Source organism: Daucus carota, chromosome 1 (genome assembly GCF_001625215.2).
Source record: "Daucus carota subsp. sativus chromosome 1, DH1 v3.0, whole genome shotgun sequence".
Lineage (NCBI taxonomy): Eukaryota > Viridiplantae > Streptophyta > Magnoliopsida > Apiales > Apiaceae > Daucus > Daucus carota.
The window spans coordinates 55,486,015-55,512,345 of record NC_030381.2 but is presented as its reverse complement, the minus strand read 5'-3'; the positions used below and the strand labels follow the sequence as shown (position 1 = coordinate 55,512,345).

Genomic DNA, 26,331 nt, shown 5'->3' with positions numbered 1-26,331 from the left:
ACATGTGAAGCTTGCAGTCATGGTTTGTTAGAAGGCTAGAAAGAAGGGCATTCATGAGTCATAAATGCTTTTTCACTTATCACAAAAATCGGAAACTAAGACGATAAAACAGGGCTATCCACTTAGAATTCTCCTCATTCTTCACTTGTCGGTGAGATTTATTTTTCCAAGTAACTCATCACCGCCATATTCGTCTGGCTCATTTTGGCGTATACAAGTGGCTTATAAGCCGGAAAAATATATAATTTTGGTGTTTACAGAAAATACAAAATTTCCTCATTTTCGCAATTCAGTTAGCATTTCAGTCTAAATTACTCTCTCCCTGATACCGTAGCCAGATACATGATTAAAACACACTCATTGTTCAATTATAAGTAGAATAAGAACGGGTTATAAAGTGGGTGTTTGGCAAAAGCCCCGCTTCTGGACTTTTAAGTTGGAAACACTTATTCGTATCGTTTGTGTAAAAAGTCGAGAAACGCTTATAAAAAGCTACGATTCCTAGCTTTTGTTTCACGACTTCTACTTTTTTTCCCAAACACTTTTATCACTTATAAGCCTTAACTAACTTCTAACTTCTACTTCACTTTTTTATTTTAAGCAAGAAGCACTTATTTTAACCTCACACAGCCCAAAAACAAAAAAAACGAACCGAAGTTAAAAAAGACAGAAAAGCAGGACACAATGAAGCAGGAAACACCCATCCGAAAAAAACGCCAATTTCACGTTCACAAGGCAATGATTTATTATCATTTTCTGTAATAACAATTCAACATGCAGTGTTTCACAAGTAAATTTTCCATGTTGGATTTCTGTTTAAACTAAATAAAAGCAACCAAAAAATAAAAAATAATTCAAGTTGAGCCTTAATAAATGAGACAGAGGTGAAGTCGCGGACGCTATAAAAACAAGTACTGGATTGTACCTTCTTATTTGCCTCCATACTTTTCTCTCTTTCTTTCTTCCTCGCTCAGAGAGAGAAAGTAACTTATTATTGTTGCTCTGATATTTACTTAAAAGCTAGAGCATCTGCAGTAAAATGGCAGAATCTATCCGAAGATTGCTCCCTTTGTGTTTGTTGTTGCTGTTGATGTTTGTCAGTGTAAAGGCTGCTCTCAAGACTGATGATGAAATCATTCCAAACTCAAGGTATCTATTCATTCCACACAATGTCTTTCTCGAAATAAGTATCTCGGGCCGAAATCCCGACTGAACTTGAAAATTTTGAAAATTTAGGAAGAAAGATTTGTTAGGACCTAAGCTTTTGAAAAATTAGTGTAAATTACTATTTCAGCTATTATCCTTGAAAATTGGTGATAACTTTATAAATAATTCTTTCTCTAGTAAGTTCGAGATTCTGGTTCCGTCACTGCACACATTGATATAATCCGTTCGGTCTCTCAACATTGTGTGATATATTGTTTTGAGAATCGAGCAGCATTTTGATTCGTTGTATTGTGCATGCAAATTATTTTGAGTTAATACTTGCTGTTCACTTAATATAAGTACTTATTCCCAGAATCCGAACCAAACCAGACCAATGCAGTGAGTCCTAAGTTTGTTCCGAGAGGTTAAAATGTACGCAGAAATTACCTCTAATACCGTACGTCTTTTTAGTAATGCACCTCGTTCGTGTATGCAGAGCTGGAGAAAACACTCAGTTGCAGAGTTCAAGCAACAACACATCAATGGCTACTGATAGGTAAGCTTAATTGCAATATTTATCAGTACAGAGTGTTGGCTATGGCTTGATTGCAGAATCATATCACGTGGTTTGGCTATGCAAAGCTTTTAATTCGGATAATATTTTATTTTCTGCATTATTAATACTGTGCATATAATGTACTCCCTCCGTCCCATTTAGATGTATACATTTGTATCGGGCACGGAGACTAAGAAAAGTGTATAAAGTAATGTAAAGTAATAAGAAAGAGAAAGAAAAGTAGGTAAAGTGGTGGGACCCATTAATATTTAAGTGATAGATTTAGAAAAGTAGATGAAGTTAGTGGGTGAGTGAGATTTTTATATTATAAAAATTTACTATTTTAGGAAAGTTTTGAAATGTATAGAATTGAATGGGACATCCCGAAAAGGAAAGTGTATAGAAATCAGAGGGACGGAGGGAGTACTTAATAATCCATGCATTATGTAGAGTATATTTAATATCTATCTACAGAATAATTATAGTGTCGGTGATCTGTGAATCACAGAGTAAATGAAGATGGTGAAATCAGGCACGAGCATGCGGTGGATGATCCTGAGGCCATTGCTACAATGGTTAACATGTAAGTCGCTCTCTTATCTTTTCTCGAAAACTCCGGTACCATGTTAAATGACCAACTCTCCTCTCTTATTAGAAATGTTTTAGATGAATCTGGTGTGATTTTAGTTACTAATAAGACAAAATTGTGAAAGGAGGGAAATGCAAGTAATAATATGAAGAATCATGAAATTATTTTACTTGATGGGCAAAATAATATTTTTATATCCAATTATTTGCTTGAATGTGGATTTTGGGAGTTAGAGGAATAAAAGGGGAGGCCATGTTCTTTATAGCATATACCATGTGATTGTGGTTGTCATTAAAATAAGGGCATGGGTCCAAATAGAATATGTAGATGAGATCTAAATTAAATTTTGTCTTTACCCTTGTGACTCTTTTTATTTTAAATAAAAAGTATTTTAATTTATTTACTTGACTCCTGACAACGAATTCTGTTCCCTGGTGTTTAATTTATGTATGGACGGGACCGTACTCACTCTGTTCTTCACGTTCTATTCCATTTAATAATCATAGATTGTATTATCACGGATACTCTAGTTTTGTACTCCCTCTGTTTTAAAACATACGATGCTCGGATTGAATTAACGGAAGTACTCAACAATGTTCATCATCTGTAACATAGTTTTAACAATGTCCAGGCTGCTAAGTTGATCTGATGCAACTTAAATTAGCAAATGGATATGAAGCCAATGTCGGTTTAGATTAAAGTCCTAACTGATCTTCGAAAATTAGTATAGAATTTTCTTTACAAACACCGATTCATAATCTAAAATTAAGAAATATTTAATTTTTAACCCCGACTGACTTCCAAAATTCATCTACTCTGGTCCCGATTATTTTGAAATCCTGATACGATAAAATTATGTGCGCAGGGCTATTCGAAATAGCACAGAGAGGAGGAAGTTGGGTTTCTTTTCATGTGGAACGGGTAATCCTATCGATGACTGCTGGCGTTGCGACCGCAACTGGCAAAAAAACCGCAAGCGCCTAGCTGACTGCCCGATTGGTTTTGGACGCAGCGCCATTGGTGGCCGCGATGGCAAGTACTACGTTGTCACGGACCCGAATGACGATGACGCTGTGAATCCTAAGCCAGGCACTCTGCGGTATGCTGTTATTCAGGACGAGCCTCTGTGGATCATCTTTAAAAGAAGCATGGTGATCACATTAAAGCAGGAATTGATTATGAACAGCTTTAAGACTATCGATGGTCGCGGACATTCCATCCATATTGCTAATGGAGGATGCATTACTATTCAGTTTGTGACTAATGTTATTATCCATGGACTTAATATTCATGATTGCAAGCGGACTGGTAATGCTATGGTGAGGAGTTCTCCGAGTCATTATGGTTGGAGGACGCTGGCTGATGGCGATGCCATTTCCATCTTCGGGTCAAGCCACATTTGGGTTGATCACAATTCGCTCTCCAATTGTCCGGATGGCCTTGTTGATGCTGTTATGGGATCAACTGCAATTACCATCTCGAATAATTATTTTACTCACCACAATGAGGTGATTTTGTTAGGACACAGCGATTCATATACCAGAGACAAGGTTATGCAGGTGACTATTGCTTATAACCATTTTGGTGAGGGCCTTATCCAGAGAATGCCAAGGTATGCAACAGAACTCAATAAAACTGTTACTATTTCATTTAGCAAAAAAAAGTAAAATGTTACTATTTCTCGGGTTATCTGTCTGATTTTACGTGTCTGGTCTTTAAAAATGTTACTGATTTGCAGATGTAGGCACGGGTATTTCCATGTAGTGAACAATGACTATACTCACTGGGAAATGTACGCGATTGGAGGGAGCGGTGATCCCACAATTAACAGTCAGGGCAACCGATATCTTGCTCCTAACAACCCTTTTGCCAAAGAGGTCAGAACACGAAGATACATTATTTTCTTTCTCTAGTCTCTACAATTGATCTATGGACCTTAGGCTAACTAAATTAAACATACAGGTGACCAAGAGACTTGAGGTAGGCGAATGGAAGCACTGGAACTGGAGATCAGAAGGCGATCTGATGCTCAACGGGGCTTACTTCATTGCATCCGGAACTGGATCAGGAGCTAGCTATGCAAGAGCATCAAGCCTAGGTGCTAAATCCGCTTCTGTGATCGGTTCCATCACCTCTGGTGCAGGCGCTCTCAATTGTCGCAGAGGAAGACAATGCTAAATTGCATCTTAGTCATCAAACCAGGACCACAGAATTAAACATTCACGAGTAAAGGGATTTATCATTGCCAATGTCTCAACTCTTGCAAACTCCCTCTTCTTTCTATCTGTCTCCATAAATATTTCATGAGGGTTCCTTTTTCTTCAACCCCTTGTTTCTTTTCCTCCAACTTTTTTTTAATCTTTTACATTTTGCTTGTTTTCTTTTTGGGGTCATATTGTCCTAATGACTCTATTTCTTTCTTTGCTTCCTCCTTCCACTCAGTGACACATTGTTCTTGAAAAAGGAAAAGAAACTAAGGAATTATAGTGTTCTGATACAAGATGTTTAGGTTTGGAACTCTGTTTTGATGTTTTTTCCGGTGCAAATGTAATTATGATTTTAGTTTGTTGTTTTAAAGACAGAATTAAACTTGTAAATCTCCCGCTTACAACTTTATCGTGAAATCCTCTATCATTGAATGAGCCCTCCACCACACAAATTATATTTCATGTTCCTATTTATAATTTGTATGGCACAAGAATTATAAAAATACATACAATAAATGATAAATGGAGCTCATTGGATTCTTTAGACCAGTCACGAAAATTTAAAAATTACATGCTATTTATACGGCGCAAGAATTATGAAAATACATACAACTGGCAAATAATTAAACGAAGCTCATTGAGTTTTTCAGGCCAATCACAAAAATTCAAAAACCACCCGTGGATCGCACAATATATGCAGAAGGGACTTTTTTAAATACTGCTCCTAATGTATATTATTGATTAGAAGTTGCAGAGTGTAAGAAGCATGAAGAATATAAAACTGAAACGGAACGAAAGACTCATAAGAAGGTAGTTTGGGTTTTTGTAGACCATATTTTTTATTAGCTCATGCATTCCATCCCTCCCCTAATACTCCCTCCATCCCCCTCAATTGTTTACATCGGAGGGGGACACGGAGACCAAGACAATGTATGAAAAATGAGTAAAGTTAGATGAAAAGTGGGTAAAGTGGTGGGACCTATCAATATTTAATAATAGATTTGAAATAGTGGAGGAAAGTAGTGGGTGTAATAGTAGTTTTTATTGTTAAATATGAGATAGTGGGGGAAGATAGTAGGTGTAATGATGAGAAAAACTTACTATTTATGGTAATGTAAAGAAATGAGAGGGACATCCCAAAATAGTAACTGTAAACAAATGAGAGGGACATGGAGTATATTTCAATCTAACATTCAACAAACAAATCCTTAGCCTATGTCCAAACCTTCGTAATCCTCAGCTAAAGTCAATTAATATATGTTACAAATAAGAATTATAAAGATTATGCATAAAAATTTCAACTCCAATAAAATATTATTATTATATAGAATTTTAGCCAATCACCTTATATTAATCATATTTAGACAACATATTAATATATTAAAATAATATATCTAATTCAAAATAACTTATAAGAAGAATAATATACATTATTTTTAAAATATAATCATTATTGTGAAATAAATATTTTACAGAATTCAACAAATTTTACATAATGTCTTAGAGGTCTAGTTTAGTCAACCATACTTTTTATAGTTAAATTACTATTTCTTACCAGAAATTATGAACTGTTTTTCATGATTTTGAATAAGAAAACACATATGGAAAAAAATTTATATATATTTTTATTGATATATTTTTTTAATTTTATATTGTTATAGTATATATACATATTTTAAAAAAAATCAATCAATTTAACGGAGCAATAATCGCTAATTAAATTCCACTAAACTTGCTCCTCTCTTGGTAACAAACTCCAACTCTCTCTCTCATGCATGTCCGGCACCTCACCTACCATAATAACAGCCGAGCTACTCACAATTAGTCACATATAGCCATAACTCGATAAACATTTCAATTAACCAAAGTGCTTAAAAGCAAGATGATCGGAGATTAATCAGATGATCTAGAAAATATATATGAATCAAGGTATGGAATTATCAGGATTGTTGCAAAGTGATGGTGCACTTGGCCATTGCACTACATAAATCTTCCGGTCCATTTTATTCGGTAGATTTTAGCCATTTTTCTTGTAGTGTTGCTATCCGCTTATTATTAAGCTATATCGTCTCTGCTGCTGTTTTTTGTACTTAAACTTTTTTCATCTCTTTACAGCATTCTTCTCTTCTGCTCAATCACAACAAATTTTAGATAAATCATCCCATTTCTAAGTTTCCATCCAGGTACATATACTGCATGCACAACATATTTTTGTAAATTAATTAATTAAAATCTAATCGAGCTCAGGATTGCAAGGCCAGATGATAAGCTAATCTGATGTAGCAGGAAGCATGAACTTTTCGCAACTTATAATGGAGAAACTCCGGCCAGTACTTGTCGGTGTCAAAGGCTGGAGCTACTGTGTTTTCTGGAAACTTAGTGAAGATCAGAGGCAAATTAATTATAATAATAATAATAATTATTATTATTATTATTATGCACATGTATTGAAGATGTTTTAGCCCTTATGTTAGTTGTGATTTCGGATTAATGTAGGTTCCTTGAGTTGATGGATTGTTGTTGCGGTGGAAGTGAAAAGAAAGTGGCTGATAATATGAATGGTGAAGAAGGTGCAGGGGATGATGAGGAGCTTGTGTTTACAGTGGCTTCTATGAATCCTTGCAGAGATCTCGTGTTTCCGCACCCAACGACTAAGGCCTGTCAGCTTCTTTCCCACCTACCTTCTTCCCTTCCCATGGATTCCGGGTAAATATATATTGTTAAGTCACCGGTTCTCCTAAAACGTTAAGGTGTCAGGGAAAGGCGTTTTAGTATGATCATTAATATTGTTTGTGCAAATTAATTCTGTCATAGGATTCATGCCCAGGCCTTGCTATCAAATCAACCCAGATGGCTCAACTTCTCTAACACCTGTCACTCAGACATGCTGCATGAGGTGAGAGTATCGGATCATTTAAAAGTACAATTTTATAAATGCGCCATTAATCATGTCATTGCAAGGTAGCTACTTGATTTCTCATCGACTTGTTACTTTGCCAGGATGCAGTGGAGACTAGAGTTTTGGTTCCAGTTTCTGTTGGACTGATTGAGCTCTTTGTAGACAAACAAGTAACTCGATTTCCTTCCTGCATAAGTTTGTAACTGTATATGTTTAAGAAAATGCTTCAGACACAAAATTGGATATAAAATTTTACACAAAATGACATGTGTTAAGTTTTGATTGGAATGAGCCCCTGTATTCACATAAATAGCACCAGTTAAAACATCCCACCTCAATTGTCATATGTCATTTTATGCAAAATTTTGTACCCGATTTTGTATGTTTACTATACTTCCCGCTCCTGTTGTATGTTTTTGAGTATAATAGGAGCGGAATGACAATCTGAACTCATGCTTTTGTCATTGGGATGTCGATGAATCATCTTCATGCATATTATGCTAATGCATTAAGAACTGACTAGTTATCTTTCTGCAGGTCCCTGAAGATCAAAATTTGATAGATTTTATAACATTACAGTTCAACATCTCACAAGATCACCAAAGCATGATGAATTCAAACTTCTCCTTCAAGCCAACTGAAAGTGATCATAAACTTCAAAAGGAGCTTTTCCATCCACCAGTCTCTCCAGCAACTATGATCCAGACTCTGAATCTTCAAGATGAAATCAGCCCGGATCATATTCATTTACACAACTCTTCACTCAACTTCTTCCAACAATTTGATGATCACAATATGGAAAATGAAAACAAGGGCTTACTAGAGAGTCCTGATGAACAGCTGAATGCGGATCATAGGCCCTTGAACACTTTTGGTCAGGAAGATCTTGACCCATTCCAAAAGTCCTTGATTAGTAATGCCATTGCAAGCGTTGATGCACAAATGATCAATACCAGTATGGAGCCTATGAAAACCAAGAAAAGGCGAAGTAATGATGATAGAGATTCCATGAACAGATCAGATTCTCTCTCTGATGATGAAGATAATAATGATGATGAAGATAATAACGATGGCAAGTACAGAAGAAGAAATGGAAAAGGCGGAGCTCAATGTAAGAACCTCGAAGCTGAAAGGAGGAGAAGGGCCAAACTTAATGAAAGGCTTTATAATCTCAGATCTCTGGTTCCTAAAATTACCAAGGTACTATACATAAGCTGAATTTTCACTTGAATGAAACTGATGGATTGCATAAGTATAATGTACTTTGTCATCTTTTCATTTATGTTCAGTTGGATAGAGCTTCAATTCTTGGAGATGCTATTGAATATGTAATGGAGCTAAAGCAACAAGTCGAGGATCTTCAGAACGAGCTAGAGAGGAACATAGAAGACGAACCAAACGACAATGATCAAAGCACTCTTCAATCAGAGGTTGTGCATGGAAGTGAAGGTAAAATCGGGACAAAGTCTGAACTTGGTAAAACTTACAATAGGGCTTATAATGTGGGAGCATCATCAAGTATCGCGACAGAGGTCTCCACCAAGAAAAATTTGAACTCTGAAAGTACTAATGATAAGGTGCAACAGATGGAGGTAAGCTGTTCATGTATGTGTGAATGAGCCGAGGCTGTGTTTTGTGTATTTATTGTTCAATTATATGAAAATGTTATTGCAGCCGCAAGTGGAAGTGATTCAGTTGGATGGAAATGAGCTGTTTGTGAAGGTATTCTGCGAGCACAAGCCAGGCGGTTTCGTGAAGTTGATGGAGGCTCTGAATTCTCTGGGGCTTGAAGTAACCAATGTGAATGTTACCAGCTTATTATCCCTCGTTCTCAATGTCTTTAAAGTTGAGGTATGTTTATATAAATAGTGGCGGAACCAGGAATCAAAATGAGCCGGGGCTAATATCTAGAATAATAATTATTTGAGGTTAGCCCGGGCTCAAATGAAGAAATATATTGATTTTAAGAGTAAAAAATGACTAACAATTAAAAAAATATCATTGATTTTTCCACTCAGCCAAAGTCTTAGCTTAGGTTAGTCTTTGCTGGTTCCGCCCCTGATCGTACGTAATATAAAAATTGACAGCGTGCACATAAGAACTGATTTTTTGCAACCAATATATGTTGTTCCAAGCAGAGGAAAGACTGTGATATGATTCAAGCTGATCATGTAAGGGAATCTCTGCTGGAGCTAAGCAGAAACCCGAACCGGAGTTGGCCTGAGATATCTAAAGCAGCAACATCAGAAAATGGAAATGGCAATGATCCTCACAGCTACCATCCTTATCACCACCATCAGCATCCCGTGCACTTCCACCACAATCATCATCTCCATCATCTTCACAATTAGGCCTAATCGACAATTATAGGCCCCCTCTTTTCAAAACGCGTTGTTTCTTCTACTGCTACATTATAAAATTAAGAACTAGCTGGTGATGTATGAACTTGAGTTACATTTGCTTGAATAAAATAAGGGCGCCTTTTCATCTACATAGAATACACTTGTTCTATTCCTCTGTGATAACGCTGGATCCCGGTCCCGTCCTTCCTCCGCCTTGGGTGGTGGTTTTGCGGTGTAGCTGCTGGAAAGGGTCCTACAAAACAACGCCGGCGGGGGGGTTTGGCCCCAAAGCGCCTCCGGCGTGAGAGTAAGAGTAGGTCTTGGAAGGATAGAGATTAGGACACAAGTTATCTATGTGTGTGGAAGGGCGGTGTATGGCTGTTGTGTGGTGGTTGCTGGTGGCTGGTGGCTGAGAGTGTTTGAACATATGCTGAGTGCAAGTGTGTGTGAGAATGAGTGTAGAGAGTGAAGTTAAGTTATCCTTGAACTCTTGATCCTTGGTCTATTTATAGGCCAAGGATTAGGGTTCAAGGATGCGTACCTGGATCCTGGTCCTACACGTGTAAGGGTTTGATCCCCTACACGTGTCCAGGTGTCAGCGTAGGAGTAGTATTTTGGAATGTTCCCTGGCTTGTCCCTATCGCCAGTAGTTGACCGTTATATTTGTCTTCATCGTGTCAGTCTGTGGCTTGTGCAGTAGTTGTCGGCTGGTACATGTTTGGACCCCGGTCGAAGGGTGTGTTCAGGAGGTACCCGGGTCCAATCCCTACCCCGGGTCATGTAGGTCTGAGATGCTGTGCTTCCCGAGGACCATGGTCCTCAAGTTGGCCCGGCTGTGGAGGATTCGGGTTATACCGTATCATTTGCCCCCCACTCCCTTATATAGATTTTCTATGTGAGGGAGTAGAGTAGAGTTCTTGCTTTGGCCTAGTGGATCCAGGTAGATGTAGATGTTTGTGTTTGCCCCTCTGCCTGCGTGGATCCGGGTAGAGGTAGTTGTTGTGCTTGTCCCCCTGCCTGCGTGGATCCGGGTAGAGGTAGTTGTTGTGCTTGCCCCCCTGCCTGCGTGGATCCGGGTAGAGGTAGTTGTTGTGCTTGCCCCCCTGCCTGCGTGGATCCGGATAGATGTGGTCGCCGGGTTTAGTTGTTTGCCCGAGTTCCTTGATTGTGAAACGTTTTTTGGGTGTGGAATTCGAAGTGATGTCCTGTAACGTCTCGCGCCTTGGAACTCGTATCGTTGCTGCTTTTGAGAGAAGTAATAATTACAGCCGTAGTTATTATTTTCCTGCGAATAAGGTGCTGCCACGTGGCCCCTAGTCCCCAGGCTATATATAAAGGTCTCCCCCCTCATTCTACTTTTCATTCTTGCCTTCTCCATTTTCTCCTTTCTCTTTCAAAAAATAACTGCTCTCGTGTATTTCTTTTTGCCGCCGTTCGTTGGGGCTGTCTTTGGAGGTTTTCGCTGGAATCTCAGGCATCATTATCATCGCTGTTCTTGCTTCGTCGCCAATCACGGTGAGTCTCCTCTTCGCCTTCTTGCTCTTACTTCGTACATTTTCTCTGTTGATATTTTCGGTTGTTTTGTCTTTGTAAGCAGTCGTGCTTTTTGCGTTTGTTGTTTTGGTATTTTGCTTTCACAGTAGATTAGGTTGTATGCTTGGGTGGGTTGGTTTGATTTCGATATTTTTCGGTGTTTTTCTGGGTTTTGTGGTTCGAGTTTGGCTGGGTTTGTATTTGAATGTTTGAATTTCTGGGTTTTGGCCTCGTGTTCTTGGCCGTATATGTGTGTCTGTATGTGTATAACTGTAAGGGCTTGGGTTTTGATCTTGATTTTTGGTTTGAAATGTTTATAAAACTGTTTGTGGCTTTTGGTTTTTGAACTGGACCCGGGTGTGATAGTCATGCCCGGGTAGGGTAAGTTTGGGGCTGGTTGCTTTGGGGTTATTTGGACTGAGCCCGGGTTTTATCCTTCTGCCCGGGTTGGGTAGATTTAGGGTGTTTCGTTTTGTACTTGGGAAAGCTTTTTGTGTTGTAGTATGTACATAGGACCCGGGTTTGCTTGTAATACCTGGTATTCCTCTCCCCCATAGATCTGAAAAAGGAGAGGACCCGGGTTGGTTAATTTTATGGTGGTGACGTGTAGATTTGTGTTCGGGTGTTTGTGGTTTGTGGTAGGTATATAGGGCCCGGGCAGATTTCCATTGGCTGGGTAGCGTCCGGGTAGATTTCCTGTGCAGCTTACTTTCCCTGCGTTAGATTCAATCAAATAGGACCCGGGTAGCTTTGTCTGTACTTAGTCGCTTCTTTTCTCCTTGGTACGCTTCATATAGGATTAGGATGGGATCCGGACCTTAATAAAATTTGTAACAACGTGTGAATTCTTAAAACTGATCCGGGTTGCTTCTTTATTTAGGTCCCTGGTCCGGGTCCCTAGGCGGCAGAGACGAGATATTGTGGCCTATTCCGCTGTTCCCGGGGAGTTTTCTAGCGATACCGAGTCCGACGAAGTTCATACTCTTGCCCATCGTGCCCGGGTAAGGATGGCTGATCGGGAGATTGAAGAGTCCGGAGTAGTTTCCGCGCGCCAACGTGTGGTGGTTTCGACCGGTCGACAGGTCATCATGACCCCGGAGGGTGTTTGGGGTGACAGCAAGTCATACTTCATCACCAAGGGCCCGCTTGTTGAAGAAAAAAGTTTTTATACCAATATGTCGGGGTTTTATAGGTTCAAACATCCGAACGGTCGTCTGGCTCCTTACGATAAAGAAAGATTTGACGAGATGTTCCGAGAGTTGCCCGGGATTCGGGATCCGTTCCCGGTGAGAAGTCACATTAAGAAGATGTCTCCGGACGCTGCTGACCGGATGATTCGAGCGGCGTTCCAATTGCCCCCTGAGGTTGAGTGGAGGTGGCCCGAGCCCGGGGAAAAGATATATCATCGACCCGATGATGGTTTTGTCCCGGTGTGGATGGAGCATCTCCGGTCCGGGTGGAACCCCCGATGGCACGTCTTCTTCAAGCATTTGTGCAAGTATGAGTGGAAGATTTCTCCAATGCAGCTGACCCCGAATGCGGTCAAATGGATGACCTGGTTCCTGTGGGCTTGTAATAAAATGAATTACTATCCAACTCTGAAGCTGTTTCATATTTTGTTCCAATTCAAGAAGTCCGGGGTAAAGCCCCTATATGAGCTGCGCTTCCGCTCAAAAGAATGTGGCCTGGGGACCGGGCTTGTGAGTCCGGTCATTCACCAAAGTTCGTTGAAGCTCTGGAATGGTGAAGTGCTTATGCTGAAGGGCCTGGATCTGGCCTTTATGCCGTACATAGAGACGGATGATAAAAAGGTAAGGACCGACTTTGGTGCTCCGGGTGCTGATGGAGAATTCCGGGCTCAATTGGTCGAGTTCTGTAGTTGCATCGGGTTTCAACTGACCCGCGATACATTTATGCAGCACGACAAGCTGCACGAGGGTGGCTGTGAGTTGCATTCTCTCTTGCCCTTGGATTTTGCTTTTGTAGTGTCTTGCCCGGGTTCCCCTCTTTATAACTTGCACATTCCCTTAGAATAATTTGTTGTAGCATGTTGTTCGGGTCTATTTTCTTTGTCCCGTTTCTCTAGTGGATTTTTGTTGGATTTGTATTTTCGTTATTTGCCTTGACCCGGGTTCTCTTTGTTTCGGCAGGTCTCCCATACTTTGATCCGGATCTCTGGGCTGTCATGTCTGCAAAAGATTCCTTCGCTGCTGCTCTTCGGAATTTGGGAGGTGTGCACGTGCCCCCGAAACCTCAGCCGAAGAAGAAATCGGGAAAAAAGGGGGACTCGAAGAAGGGGGAGTCCGGGTCCTCCCGCCAGGATACGGAGGGTACTGGGCATTCCAGTGCTACCCCGGATGTTACCCCGGATCCGGACCCGGAGTTGGTCGCTGAGGCTGAAGAAGTGGAGAGCCCGGATCAAGAGCCGAAGAGAAAGAGGAAGAAGACTGATGCTGGTTCTTCCCACAGGCATGTGATTGATATGACGGTGGAGGATCCGGGCAAGTCGGCAGTGGAAGTGGTGGATCTTGGGGTTGAAATCGGGGGCGGTTCCCGGCCGGCCCCTAAATTCGGCAAGTACCCTGTTAAGAAGGTCCTGGGCTTGATGTCTGAACTTCCTTCCGACCAGGATTGGGAGATGATGGAGGACGAGGGTCTTGCTGCAAACTTCAGAGAGGTCGGGAATCTCTGGGGACAGGTACTCTTTTTTACCCGGGCTTTGTTCTGCTTCATCTATATTTGTGGTTTTGTCTTTGCTAACCCTGTTGCCATATCTGTTTGTCAGCTTGGTGGACGCTTGGCCGGGTTCAATACCCATGCCTTGGCTGCTTTGAAAAAGGAAAGAGACCTTTCCGTGCAGAGCCTTGCTCGGGTCACCAAGATGGAGAAGGATCTTGACATCGAGAGGTCAGCCCGGGAGGCTCTGGAGGCTGGGACGTCCTCGAAGATCAAGGAGGCCGAACTTCGGAAGGAGACTGAGCTAGGACAAAAGATTAAGGATGCTGAAGCCCGGGCTGATGGTGCTGAGAAGAAGATTTCCGGGTTGGAGAAGGAGGTGTCTGATCTTAAGAATCTTTTGGAGAAAAGGGAGGAGCCGGAGAAAGTTGTTGCCGAGTTCCAGAAGTCCACAGCTTATGCGGATGCCTTGGCCGCTGCTGGAGCTCTTGAAGTTGTCCGGTGTTGGCATGTTGCCGAGCGACACATCAAGACTGACCCGGAGGCTTCCTTGCAGAGCTTTATAGAGCTCTATCTGGCTGCTAAGGATAAAATTAAGGCTGGAAAGGGAGAGCCGGATCCTTACGAAGGCCCTTCTCCTAGCTTTCTTCCTCCTGCCAACCCGGGTGTTGATGGCGATCTAGATTCTTCTTCTGCTGACTCTGAGCCGGCTGATGAGACTCCGGCTGATGAGACTCGGGCTGATGGGACTCCGGTCGATAAAACTCCTGCTGACGGAACTCCTGCCAATTGATCCTCCTTCCCCCAGTTTATTCGTATTTGGTTTCAAAAACAATGTCTTGTAATTTAATTCTGTCTGTGTCTGGATTTGAATATTTTGATGTGGGTCTGTTTGGGCCCGGTCCCAGTATTTTAATCGTTGCTTGTGAATGGATGCTTTTGCTTTGTGTATCTCTTGTCCGGATCGATTTGCTTATAATGATTGCTTAGGTATGTTTGACTCAGAAATTTTTCTAAGTAAAGATGAGCAGGCGGATCCGGGCGTAGTCTGTCCGGGTTGGTTGCTCAGACCATTTTGTACTTAGAATTTTTTCCAAGTAAAATGCACAGGTGGACCCGGGTAATCTATGCCCGAGTTGATTGCTTAAACCATTTTGTACTTAGAATTTCTCCTAAGTAAAATATGTTTGTACTTGGGAAATTTTTCCAAGTAAATGAAATGGATGGACCCGGGCGACTTCTACCCGGGTTGATTGCTTTAATATGTTTGTACTTGGGAAATTTTTCCAAGTAAATGAAATGGATGGACCCGGGCGACTTCTACCCGGGTTGATTGCTTTAATATGTTTGTACTTAGAAATTTTTCCAAGTAAATGAAATGGATGGACCCGGGCGACTTCTACCCGGGTTGATTGCTTTAATATGTTTGTACTTAGAAATTTTTCCAAGTAAATGAAATGGATGGACCCGGGCGACGTCTACCCGGGTTGATTGCTTTAATATGTTTGTACTTAGAAATTTTTCCAAGTAAATGAAATGGATGGACCCGGGCGACTTCTACCCGGGTTGATTGCTTTAATATGTTTGTACTTAGAAATTTTTCCAAGTAAATGAAATGGATGGACCCGGGCGACTTCTACCCGGGTTGATTGCTTTAATATGTTTGTACTTAGAAATTTTTCCAAGTAAATGAAATGGATGGACCCGGGCGACTTCTACCCGGGTTGATTGCTTTAATATGTTTGTACTTAGAAATTTTTCCAAGTAAATGAAATGGATGGACCTGGGCGACTTCTACCCGGGTTGATTGCTTTAATATGTTTGTACTTAGAAATTTTTCCAAGTAAATGAAATGGATGGACCCGGGCGACTTCTACCCGGGTTGATTGCTTTAATATGTTTGTACTTAGAAATTTTTCCAAGTAAATGAAATGGATGGACCCGGGCGACTTCTACCCGGGTTGATTGCTTTAATATGTTTGTACTTAGAAATTTTTCCAAGTAAATGAAATGGATGGACCCGGGCGACTTCTACCCGGGTTGATTGCTTTAATATGTTTGTACTTAGAAATTTTTCCAAGTAAATGAAATGGATGGACCCGGGCGACTTCTACCCGGGTTGATTGCTTTAATATGTTTGTACTTAGAAATTTTTCCAAGTAAATGAAATGGATGGACCCGGGCGACTTCTACCCGGGTTGATTGCTTTAATATGTTTGTACTTAGAAATTTTTCCAAGTAAATGAAATGGATGGACCTGGGCGACTTCTACCCGGGTTGATTGCTTTTTGTTTGCTTTTATACTTAGAAATTTTCCAAGTTAGATATTTCCCGGGTTGATTGTTGATATTGCTTGGTTGCCTTAGAAATTTTCTAAGTAAGTAACAATATGGATTCATAAGTAGCAAAAGACTTCATTGATATTCGAATGATTACACAGCTTTGATGATCAAAAATACATGGTTGCTTTTTAGGAATATGTGGCTGTCTTCTAAGGTCTTTTCTTCCCGTCGGTTTTACTGATAGAATTTCCTCAACCTGAGGCCATGCCAGGTGTTGGATACTTCTGATCCGTCCATATGCTCCAATTTGTAGGTACCCGGCCTTAGGACTTCTTTGATTTTGTAAGGGCCTTCCCACTTAGGCATCAGCTTGCCTGTGTTGGTTGGATCAGAGGCTTCGGTGTCTCGTAGGACCAGGTCTCCTGTTTGAAAATTCCTAACCCGGGATTTTTTGCTGAAGTGATCCCGGGTCTTCTCTTTGTATTTTTCCATCCTTGCGATTGCTTGATCTCGGACCTCGTCTACCAAGTCTAGGTTGACCCGGAGTCCTTCTTCATTCGCGATTTCGTCGAAGTTGATCACTCTGTGGGAAGGTGACCCGACTTCGATTGGGAGCATTGCCTCCGTTCCATAGGCCAATTTGAAGGGAGTTTCTCCGGTGCTTGTCCGAGGACTAGTTCGGTATGACCAGAGGACATGAGGTAGTTCTTCTGGCCACTTGCTTTTGCTTTCTTCAAGCCTTTTTTCAATTCCTCTCAGGAGGATCCGGTTGGTGACCTCTACCTGGCCATTTCCTTGAGGATAGGCGACTGAAGACTTCTTGTGTTTGATGCCTCTTTCAGCCAGGTAGTTTTCAAAGTCTGACCCTATGAACTGGGGTCCATTATCTGAGACCAGGACTCTTGGTAGCCCGAATCTCATCAGGATGTTGTCCATGAACCGGATGACATCTTGCTGGTTGATCGTCCGCATCGCCTTGGCTTCAACCCACTTAGTCATATAATCAATGGAGACAAGCAAGTATCTGAGGTCTCCTTTAGCCCGGGGAAAGGGTCCCATGATGTCTATCCCCCATACAGCAAAGGGGATCGGGGATAAGACCGAAGAGGGTAGGACAGGGCTTGCCCGGGGCACGTTGCTGAATAGTTGGCAATTTTTGCACTTCTTAACAAACTCGACGGAGTCTTGATGAATTGTTGGCCAGTAGTAGCCTTGCCGGATGATTTTGTATGCCAGGCCTTTTGCTGACATGTGATCTCCACAGATCCCTTCGTGAACTTCTCTCAGACAATATTCGGCCTCCTCCGGACCTATGCATTTCAGGATTGGGGATGAGTAGGTCCGGCGAAAGAGTGTTCCTTCTTCGACAAAAAATTTGGCCGCCTTAGCTTTCAGCCGTTGTGCTTTTCCCTTGTCTTCAGGTAACTCTCCCCTCTCTATGTAGTTGATCAGGGGAGTCATCCAGGTAGGGTTACTGTTGATTTCGAAAATTTCTTCATGATCTATTGTTGGCTTGTGCAATTCCTCGAAATAGACTGAGCTATCCAGGTCTGCTGAATTTTGGACCAACCTGGAGAGGTTGTCTGCTTCAGCGTTTTCTTCCCTGTTGACTTGCAAGATCTTGCACCCGGGGATCAGAGTGAGGTAGCTTTTCACCAAGGCCTGATATCTGGTCAAAATTGGGTCTTTGGCGAGGTATTCCCCGTTTGTCTGCCTGACCACAATTTGCGAGTCGCTGTAGATGGTAAGGTTCCGGATTGACAGGGTCCGGACCAATTTTAATCCCGCCAACAGGGCTTCGTACTCCGCTTGGTTGTTGGTTGCTGCGAAGCTGAAGGAGATTGCTGTTTTGATTACAAACCCATCCGGGCTTTTCAGAATTATCCCGGCTCCTGACCTTTCGGTTGTTGAGGAGCCGTCGACGTGAAGTATCCAAGACTCCGGGTTGGGTTCTCCCGGGGCTTCCAGGTCAGTTTCCATGGGGGTTGTCTGGTTCTCTGGAAAGTTGCATTCTACTACGAAATCGGCTAGGACCTGGGCTTTGACTGCTGTTCGGGGCAGGAATGTTAGGCTGAACTGGCTAAGTTCGATTGCCCAATTCACTAGTCTCCCGGAGATGTCCGGCTTGTGAATGATTTTCCTTAGAGGTTGGTCTGTGACAATCCTGATCTCTCTTCCCTGAAAGTAGTGCCTGAGTTTCCTGGAGGCGGTGATCAGCGCGAAAGCAAATTTCTCTAAGTTGGGGTATCTGGTCTCTGCATCTTTGAGGACCTGGCTGACATAGTAGACAGGCTTCTGCTGCCCGTCTTCTTCCCTGATCAGGGCTGCCCCAACGGCCAAAGGTCCTGCTGACAGGTATAGATAGAGGGGTTCTCCAGGTAAGGCTTTTGTCAGGATCGGAGGTTTGGACAGGTATGCTTTTATTTCGTCAAGAGCTCTCTGGCAATCCGGGCTCCATTCTACCAACTTCTGATTTTTTGCCCCTTTTAACAACTCAAAGAACGGTAGACATCTTTCGGCGAGTTTGGAGACAAACCTTCGAAGTGCTGCTAAGGACCCTGCTAGCTTTTGGACTTCTCTCTGAGTCCGAGGTGGTTGCATCTCTTGTACAGCTTTGATCTTCTCCGGGTTAGCCTCGATACCCCGGTTGCTTACCATGAAACCCAAAAACTTTCCAGCCTCTACCCCGAAGGTGCACTTGTCTGGATTGAGCTTTAACTTAGTTCTTCTCATGTTCTCGAAACATTCTCTGAGATCTGAAATGTGACCCGGGACTGATGTAGATTTGGAGATGATGTCGTCGACGTAGCATTCCAAATTTCTTCCAAGTTGGTCTTTGAAAATTTCATTCATTGCCTTCTGGTATGTAGACCCGGCGTTCCTTAACCCGAAAGGCATCAGTTTGTAGGCGTATACTGCTCTGTGGGTTATGAAAGCTGTTTTGGCTATGTCTGCTGGGTTCATCTTAACCTGGTTGTATCCGGAGAACGCATCCATAAAGCTTAACATCAGGTGTCCTGATGTGGCATCAATAAGCTGGTCTATGCTTGGTAGAGGATAAGGGTCCTTGGGGCATGCCGCATTCAGGTCCGTGTAGTCAACACACATCCTCCACTTTCCGTTTGCTTTCTTTACCATGACTACATTAGCTAGCCACTCCGGGTATTTGATCTCACATATGATATCGGCCTTCATTAATTTGCCAACTTCCTCATCTATTGCCTTTTGCCTCTCCGGGGCGAAATTTCTTCGTTTTTGTTTAACAGGCTTCTTTTTGGGATCGACGTCAAGGCTGTGCATTGCCAATGATTCATCCAACCCGGGCATGTCGTCCGGGCTCCAGGCAAAGACATCTGCATAGCTCCGGAGTAGTTGGATGAGTTCCTCTTTAAAAACAGTATCCAGGCCTTTTCCGATTTTGACTTTCCTTGTCGGGTTGTCTTTTTCGATCAGGACCGACTCGGTCTCGACCGCAGCCTCGACCTTGGTTAGTTCTTGTGCCGAGATCATTTGCTGGATCCGGGCGTCAGTGTTCTTTTCCACAAAATCTTGAGCTGAGCTCATGGTTGCTTTCTGGTTGCTTTGTCCAGGACCAGGATTGATTGCTCCCGGGCTATGACTGCCCGGGTCTAGGTCGATGACCTGAACTTCACCCTTAGGGTTTGTTCTCGGGTAGGGTCGATGCTTCTTGTTACTTCTCTGTTTTTGGAAGACGGTAGCCTTTCTCTTGTTGTCCATGTGGGTTTCCGCAATAACTAAGGCTTGGCTGTAACATACCCCGGCTGTTTCCGAATCTCCTTTGACTTCGCCTACACCGAATGGGGTTGGGAATTTGAATTTTAGGTGCGTGACAGAGGTGATGGCTTCGATTTTGTTTAGACCCGGACGGCCAATGATCACATTGTAAGAGGAAGGAGTGTCTGTAACATAGAATTTGATCATATGGACGACCTGGGTTGGGGCTGTTCCAAAGCGGACCGGGAGGTAAAGAGTTCCTAGGACCGGGACGATGCTGTTCCCGAATCCGTATAAGGGGTCCTCCCTGTAGTCGTTCATCCGGATGTTCCCTAGTTGCATTCGGTCCATGGTATGTTTAAACAGGATGTTTGCTGAAGAGCCGTTGTCCACTAGGATCCGTCTGACCTCATTCTCGGCTATATCCAAGGTTACCACCAGGGCCTGATTGTGACCCCGGGCGACACCCTCGAAGTCCTTGCTGCTGAAGGAGATGACTTGTTCGGGGAAGGCTTGGATGGACATGACTTCTTGACAGGAGTCCGGGCTAGGGGGAGGGGAACAGGATCCTCCCAGCACTACGTTGACAATGTTTTTCTGTTTCCCGGATCCTCCTGTTTTGTCGGCTGTATTCCGGGCTATATATTGTCCCATGTTGCCTTTGTGGATTTGCTCTTCAATGAAATACTTGAGGGATATGCAGTTTTCCGTTTTGTGACCGTGGGTGCCATGGTAGTCACAATGTCGGTTGGCGGGTCTGCTCTCTGGAGGAGTCTGCATGGGTTTTGGTGGGTAGTAGAAGGGCTTGTCTCTGATTTCTTTGAGTATATCCTCGCGGGATCTGTTTAACGGAGTCCAATCCGGTTCTGGTTTTAGCTCCCTGGTTGCTTTGTTTGGACCGGGGTCACTTCTGGACCCGGATCCTGGTTGGCTGGCTCTCTTAGAACCTGAATGCTGGATGAAGTTGGTTTGTCTATCTGGCTTGAATTTCTTGTCCTGGTGATATTCTTTTCTGGGTCTATCTTCGACCTGTTTCCCTCTTGAGCTACCCTGTCTGGTCATTCTCATGGCTTGGAGTACGTCGGTCTCTTTGATGAATTTTGCAGCCATGGCATAGGCAGCCGCCAGGCTTTGGGGCTCTTTGTTGATTAACTCGACCACATATCTCTCATTTTGTTCCGGGTCTAGGTTTCTTCTGAAAATGCTTAAAGCCTCACGCTCATCCAGGTTGGAGATTTTGTTGATTGCTTCCTGGAAACGTTTCATGTAATCTGAGAGTGCCTCATTGTCATACTGACGAACCGTTTCCAGGTGACACATATGAAGTTCATGCGTCTTGTTTGCTCGGAACCTTCTGAGGAAGGCTTCCCTGAAGTCTTTCCAGGACCCGATGCTCCGGGAGGGGATCCGGCTGAACCATCTCTGGGCCCCTCCCTTGAATGTGGATGCGAAGAAGCGGCATTTGGTCAGATCATTGTAGTAGTAGATCAGGGCTATCTGTTCAAAATAGTGCAGGTGTTCCTCCGGGTCACCTAGTCCATTGAAGGATTCGAAGTTGTAGTGTTTCATGCCCTTTTGCCGGGGAATGGATTCCAATGAGTGGCTGAATGGAGTCAGGGTTCCTCCAATTTCAAGCCCGGAATCATTCCCAATTTTCCTGTTGAGCTCATTGATCATGTCTCTGAGGTTGGTTTGCCCCGGTCTCTCATCCTCGTCATCAGAGAGGAGTTCGGGTGTTGTTTCCTTCCGGTACCGCTTGGACCGGGATCCCTTTATCAATTTCTCTTCTTCGAGCTGCATCCGGATGGCAATTTTTTGTTCAAGTTTTTCCTCTTCCTCTTTTCGGATCTGTTCTTTTCTTTCAGCCAAGATTCTTAGCCGGGTTTCCTCACTATCCTTCTGTTTCTTTTTCTTGGCTTTGTCTCCGATCCGGTCGAAGACGGAACCCCGGGATTGACGGCTGTTCCCGGAGTCCTCGGATTCGCCGATGTCTTCAAGTCTGCGGTTGCTTTCCCGGCGATCATGGTACTGCCGGATGGCTTCGGCCAACTCTACATTAGTGAGCTGGGATAGGTGGAGGGTGGTGACCGGGACATCGGTGTACTTGTACTGGTTTGCTTCGATCGTGACCCGCGCATCATTGGGGTTGATTGCTTGGTTCTCGTCCGGGTTCACATGGGTGAAGAGAGGTCCCGAGGCATGATCCTGGTTCGGGTTGTCCTGGTCTGTCTGAGGGTTATCCGGGTTCTGGGGAAGACCCAGGTGGGAGCGTGTTCTTTTTGTCATGGTTTCAAGAACTCACACAGGGTATATGGTTGCTGTTTTGGTGGTAGTGCCCACAAATAATATAGACAGTGACAGGATGACAGAAATAGTGTGTACAGGTAGTCAACTTACTATTTTCAGAAGTATCACAAATAGTTAAGTGACAAAATGTGTGCAGGTGTGAGACAAAAAGATTTTATGTGCTACAGACAAGATTAGGGTTTTGCTCAGACAGGGTTTGCTAACATGCACACATCAAGAAAAACCATGGCTGAAGGTTTCGAGGAGCTGGGTGTTTCACGAAAGCTTACTGGTGTGATTTGGACCCCCGTTTCGGGGGTTTGTTGAAGAAGATGAGTCCAGTGGCACCGTGACCACAGGACAGAGGACACCTTCCCCTCCTTCTAGCGCCAAATGATAACGCTGGATCCCGGTCCCGTCCTTCCTCCGCCTTGGGTGGTGGTTTTGCGGTGTAGCTGCTGGAAAGGGTCCTACAAAACAACGCCGGCGGGGGGGTTTGGCCCCAAAGCGCCTCCGGCGTGAGAGTAAGAGTAGGTCTTGGAAGGATAGAGATTAGGACACAAGTTATCTATGTGTGTGGAAGGGCGGTGTATGGCTGTTGTGTGGTGGTTGCTGGTGGCTGGTGGCTGAGAGTGTTTGAACATATGCTGAGTGCAAGTGTGTGTGAGAATGAGTGTAGAGAGTGAAGTTAAGTTATCCTTGAACTCTTGATCCTTGGTCTATTTATAGGCCAAGGATTAGGGTTCAAGGATGCGTACCTGGATCCTGGTCCTACACGTGTAAGGGTTTGATCCCCTACACGTGTCCAGGTGTCAGCGTAGGAGTAGTATTTTGGAATGTTCCCTGGCTTGTCCCTATCGCCAGTAGTTGACCGTTATATTTGTCTTCATCGTGTCAGTCTGTGGCTTGTGCAGTAGTTGTCGGCTGGTACATGTTTGGACCCCGGTCGAAGGGTGTGTTCAGGAGGTACCCGGGTCCAATCCCTACCCCGGGTCATGTAGGTCTGAGATGCTGTGCTTCCCGAGGACCATGGTCCTCAAGTTGGCCCGGCTGTGGAGGATTCGGGTTATACCGTATCACTCTGCATTTCACATATAACCGAAAAACATGATCACAATTCACACACAATAACTTCACGTATGAACCCTACATTACAAGGCTAATGCTGCAGCTATGGAAAATATGAGTAAACTAGCACGCCAGCTTCCCTTCGTCCCACTGTTTTGATCTGTACTCGGTGGCAGAACAGCCGTATTATTATTGTTATTATTATTATTATTGTTGTTGTCGTATACATTGATAGCAAATCTCATACCACCAGAGCAATGGCCCGGAACATCACATATGAACCAATATTTCTTGGCCTCATTCAGCACAATTTGATCATTTCCACTCTCGTATCTCGCCAGAACTCCAGTGCTCGAATTGCAGGACTGGTATGTAGCTTGCGTTACCACACAAGTGTTATGTTGGGTCAGTACATAATTAAAAACTGCATCACAGTTTGGCCAAAACAAAGATTAGACCATATCAAAGAAGTATACCACGGGTCGACTAATGCTAGGTGCACATATGAATGCCACAATAGTGGTCGAGACGTTTATTGATACGTATTTTCTGTATCCGCTTCTGTGCACCTAGCATTACTCAAACCAAATACGATGATTTACAGGAAAGAGTTGGAGAGAATGCTAACCAAGAGTATCTCCGAGGGTGAAATTGTATTTCTGCGACCAACTTAGATAATTGACTCCTGTGTTCCAGTTTTCGGAATCACCAACGTTATAAACCAGGGACTCAACAATACTAGTGCTTAGAAATATAGGATAGATGATGAGGATCATAAAGCAACTCAAACCTTGAGCTTGTTTCATCTCTTCCACCGATCCTAAGGACAAAGCTAGTAGTAACAGATCACATAAATGTTTTATATTTTTCTGATTTTCATATATAAATAGACAACTGGCCCAGAATATACAAACAATTATACTCCCTCCGTCCCCCTCAATAGTTTACATTGGAGGGGGACACGGAAACCAAGACAATGTATGAAAAATGAGTAAAGTTAGATGAAAAGTGGGTAAAGTGGTGGGACCTACCAATATTTAATAGTAGATTTGAGATAGTGGAGGAAAATAATGGGTGTAATAGTAGTTTTTATTGTTAAATATGAGATAGTGGAGGAAGATAGCGGGTGTAATGATGAGAAAAACTTACTATTTATAGTAACGTAAAGAAATGAGAGGGACATCCCAAAATAGTAAACGTAAAGAAATGAGAGGGACGGAGGGAGGGAGTAACAATTAAAGTATTTTAGGGAGGAGCCAGATGGGTGAAAGCATTTACGGACTTCTCAACGTTAAACATCTTTGGGTGTCATAATTAATTAATACTGTTTCGGATAATTCGAGGCATAAGCCTTGTCATAATTTATGAATTATTCATTCAAGTCCTTCCAAAGTCCATGTGTTAGAAGCCCAAGGGTGTAAAAAGCGCGGCTAAACGGAATCGGTCCTAAAACGCTTCAATTTCTAAACACGCTATTAAGCGTTTTTAAAAATTAAGCGGACTATTAAACGGATTAAGCGGTCAAAATGATGTTGACTTGCTAATTTTTTAATTTTAAATATTAATTTTTTTATAATATACTTATAATTATATTTAAAAATTAAAAAAATATATTTTATTAAAGATATTAAAATTTTAAATTCTTACCCCAACATAATATTATTTTCAAATACATCAATATTGTAACTAAATTTTTAATTATATTTTATTAACCCGCTTAAAATTCCGCTCAAACGTCCGTTTTACTGCTTAAGCGCTAGAAGGTCAATCCGCTGCTTAGGAGCCAACAAATTTGAATTTCCAATATGCTACATTTTTTATTAATTTAATATTATAATTTGACGTAGTAGAAATTCTTATAAATTTATGTGGGCGCGAATATATAAAATTTTGACGGATGAATAAATAAATAAAATTTTGGATTGTATACTGATATGCTTAGTATGAACTGAACTTGGGCCCTTAAATAATTTACCAAGATTTTAACTTGGGCCCTGTAATGATATTTTACCTGATCACGGACAGGCTGGCCCAGCTATCCACTCTGCAGTCACTCCTGCAATTTAGGGAACAAGGATGCCGCTACACGGCTGCACCGCCGCTTCTTTCATCATTTTTAAACGGAACACGTACTTATCTCTAAATTATTTCCGAATATATTACATACACTCATGTGATCACAAAAAAATAAAAATAGAAAAGCGCTTATGTCGACGCTTTTATCGCTTTGTTTAGAATTATTATCACTATGTCGTCGGCTTTGCAATAATCGAACAAACACCAAAACTCATCTGTCACTCATTTTTGACCCTTCCTATATTTCATTTCTCATACACGTCTCCGCTCGGGTGGTTTTGTGTTTTGATCATCACTGCTAACCATTTGTGTACATTCAATGTATTTCATAGATCGAGGAGTACGTCGAATTCAATATAAGAAATCAAGAAATTGAAAAATTTCAATGAAATTGATTTTTAAAAAAATTTCCAAATGTTAATTACGAGTTCTCTCTTCATCGAAATATCGGATAAGAGGACCGTTATGTTTATTATAAAATTTGTTGAACAGATGAAATATATAATCAATTTTTATCTATAACATAGAATTTTTTTTATTTCTTTTTTACTTCTTTCTTGTAAATTTGAGTATTATTATTATTTTGATTAATCTATAACACAGAATTTTTTCTGTTGCAGGTAGTATTCAGAGCTCAACACAGAAAATGTAAGCATCCATTACAGATAGCTCTACAGAGAGTGCAAAATAACCAAGTCGAGGTCGAAATATCATTAATATTACAAGGCACAAGGTCAGAGTACCTAACAAGCTGATAACTAGAAATCAACAACAAACCCTAAGCATCTTACATTCTTCGAATTCTGTATACATAAATATATACCAAAGTTCCCAAACCATGTTGGTGGCGTCGATCCATTGCCAGCTTATACAGCTGCTAGTAGCTCGATCATGAGCTCGTTACTGAGTTACATTTGATACATATCTTTGCTGGAA

At 42.2% G+C, this 26,331-nt stretch overlaps 3 protein-coding genes across 6 annotated transcripts; all 3 read left to right on the top strand.

Annotated features, from left to right (window-relative positions):
• The first annotated feature begins 901 nt into the window (after positions 1 to 901).
• Positions 902 to 4,936, top strand: LOC108204310 (probable pectate lyase 8). The gene is made up of 6 exons (XM_017373683.2): positions 902 to 1,149; positions 1,643 to 1,702; positions 2,211 to 2,285; positions 3,157 to 3,903; positions 4,030 to 4,168; positions 4,254 to 4,936. Exons 1-6 carry the CDS (start codon positions 1,040 to 1,042, stop codon positions 4,467 to 4,469), a joined length of 1,347 nt encoding a protein of 448 aa, XP_017229172.1. The 5' UTR covers positions 902 to 1,039; the 3' UTR covers positions 4,470 to 4,936.
• A 1,361-nt stretch (positions 4,937 to 6,297) lies between these two features.
• LOC108208015 (transcription factor ABORTED MICROSPORES) lies at positions 6,298 to 26,172 on the top strand. 4 transcript variants are annotated; one of them, XM_017378502.2, is made up of 10 exons: positions 6,298 to 6,427; positions 6,614 to 6,681; positions 6,785 to 6,890; positions 6,995 to 7,204; positions 7,313 to 7,394; positions 7,499 to 7,567; positions 7,935 to 8,597; positions 8,687 to 8,989; positions 9,072 to 9,248; positions 9,536 to 9,888. In XM_017378502.2, exons 3-10 carry the CDS (start codon positions 6,790 to 6,792, stop codon positions 9,746 to 9,748), a joined length of 1,818 nt encoding a protein of 605 aa, XP_017233991.1. In that variant the 5' UTR covers positions 6,298 to 6,427; positions 6,614 to 6,681; positions 6,785 to 6,789; the 3' UTR covers positions 9,749 to 9,888. The 4 variants fall into 4 exon arrangements, with proteins under 4 accessions (XP_017233991.1, XP_017233975.1, XP_017233999.1 ...); XM_017378486.2 differs by having other exon boundaries at positions 6,326 to 6,508; XM_017378510.2 differs by lacking the exon at positions 9,536 to 9,888 and adding an exon at positions 26,016 to 26,172 and having other exon boundaries at positions 6,377 to 6,508.
• Positions 13,300 to 14,749, top strand: LOC108208042 (uncharacterized). Its single transcript, XM_017378527.2, has 2 exons — positions 13,300 to 13,970; positions 14,058 to 14,749. The coding sequence occupies exons 1-2, from the start codon at positions 13,458 to 13,460 to the stop codon at positions 14,739 to 14,741; spliced, it is 1,197 nt and encodes a 398-aa protein (XP_017234016.1). The 5' UTR covers positions 13,300 to 13,457; the 3' UTR covers positions 14,742 to 14,749.
• Positions 26,173 to 26,331: the final 159 nt, after the last annotated feature.

What these genes read in the sequence shown, in the direction of transcription:
- LOC108208015 (XM_017378502.2), top strand. Translation starts at nt 6,790, where the DNA reads ATGAACTTTTCGCAACTTATAATGGAGAAACTCCGGCCAGTACTTGTC. An exon ending in AAACTTAGTGAAGATCAGAG is followed by an intron (nt 6,891 to 6,994) that starts GCAAATTAATTA and finishes GGATTAATGTAG; the next exon opens with GTTCCTTGAGTTGATGGATT. An exon ending in AGCTCTTTGTAGACAAACAA is followed by an intron (nt 7,568 to 7,934) that starts GTAACTCGATTT and finishes ATCTTTCTGCAG; the next exon opens with GTCCCTGAAGATCAAAATTT.
- LOC108208042 (XM_017378527.2), top strand. Translation starts at nt 13,458, where the DNA reads ATGTCTGCAAAAGATTCCTTCGCTGCTGCTCTTCGGAATTTGGGAGGT. An exon ending in TCGGGAATCTCTGGGGACAG is followed by an intron (nt 13,971 to 14,057) that starts GTACTCTTTTTT and finishes TCTGTTTGTCAG; the next exon opens with CTTGGTGGACGCTTGGCCGG.
- LOC108204310 (XM_017373683.2), top strand. Translation starts at nt 1,040, where the DNA reads ATGGCAGAATCTATCCGAAGATTGCTCCCTTTGTGTTTGTTGTTGCTG. An exon ending in GAAATCATTCCAAACTCAAG is followed by an intron (nt 1,150 to 1,642) that starts GTATCTATTCAT and finishes TCGTGTATGCAG; the next exon opens with AGCTGGAGAAAACACTCAGT. An exon ending in ACATCAATGGCTACTGATAG is followed by an intron (nt 1,703 to 2,210) that starts GTAAGCTTAATT and finishes TGTGAATCACAG; the next exon opens with AGTAAATGAAGATGGTGAAA.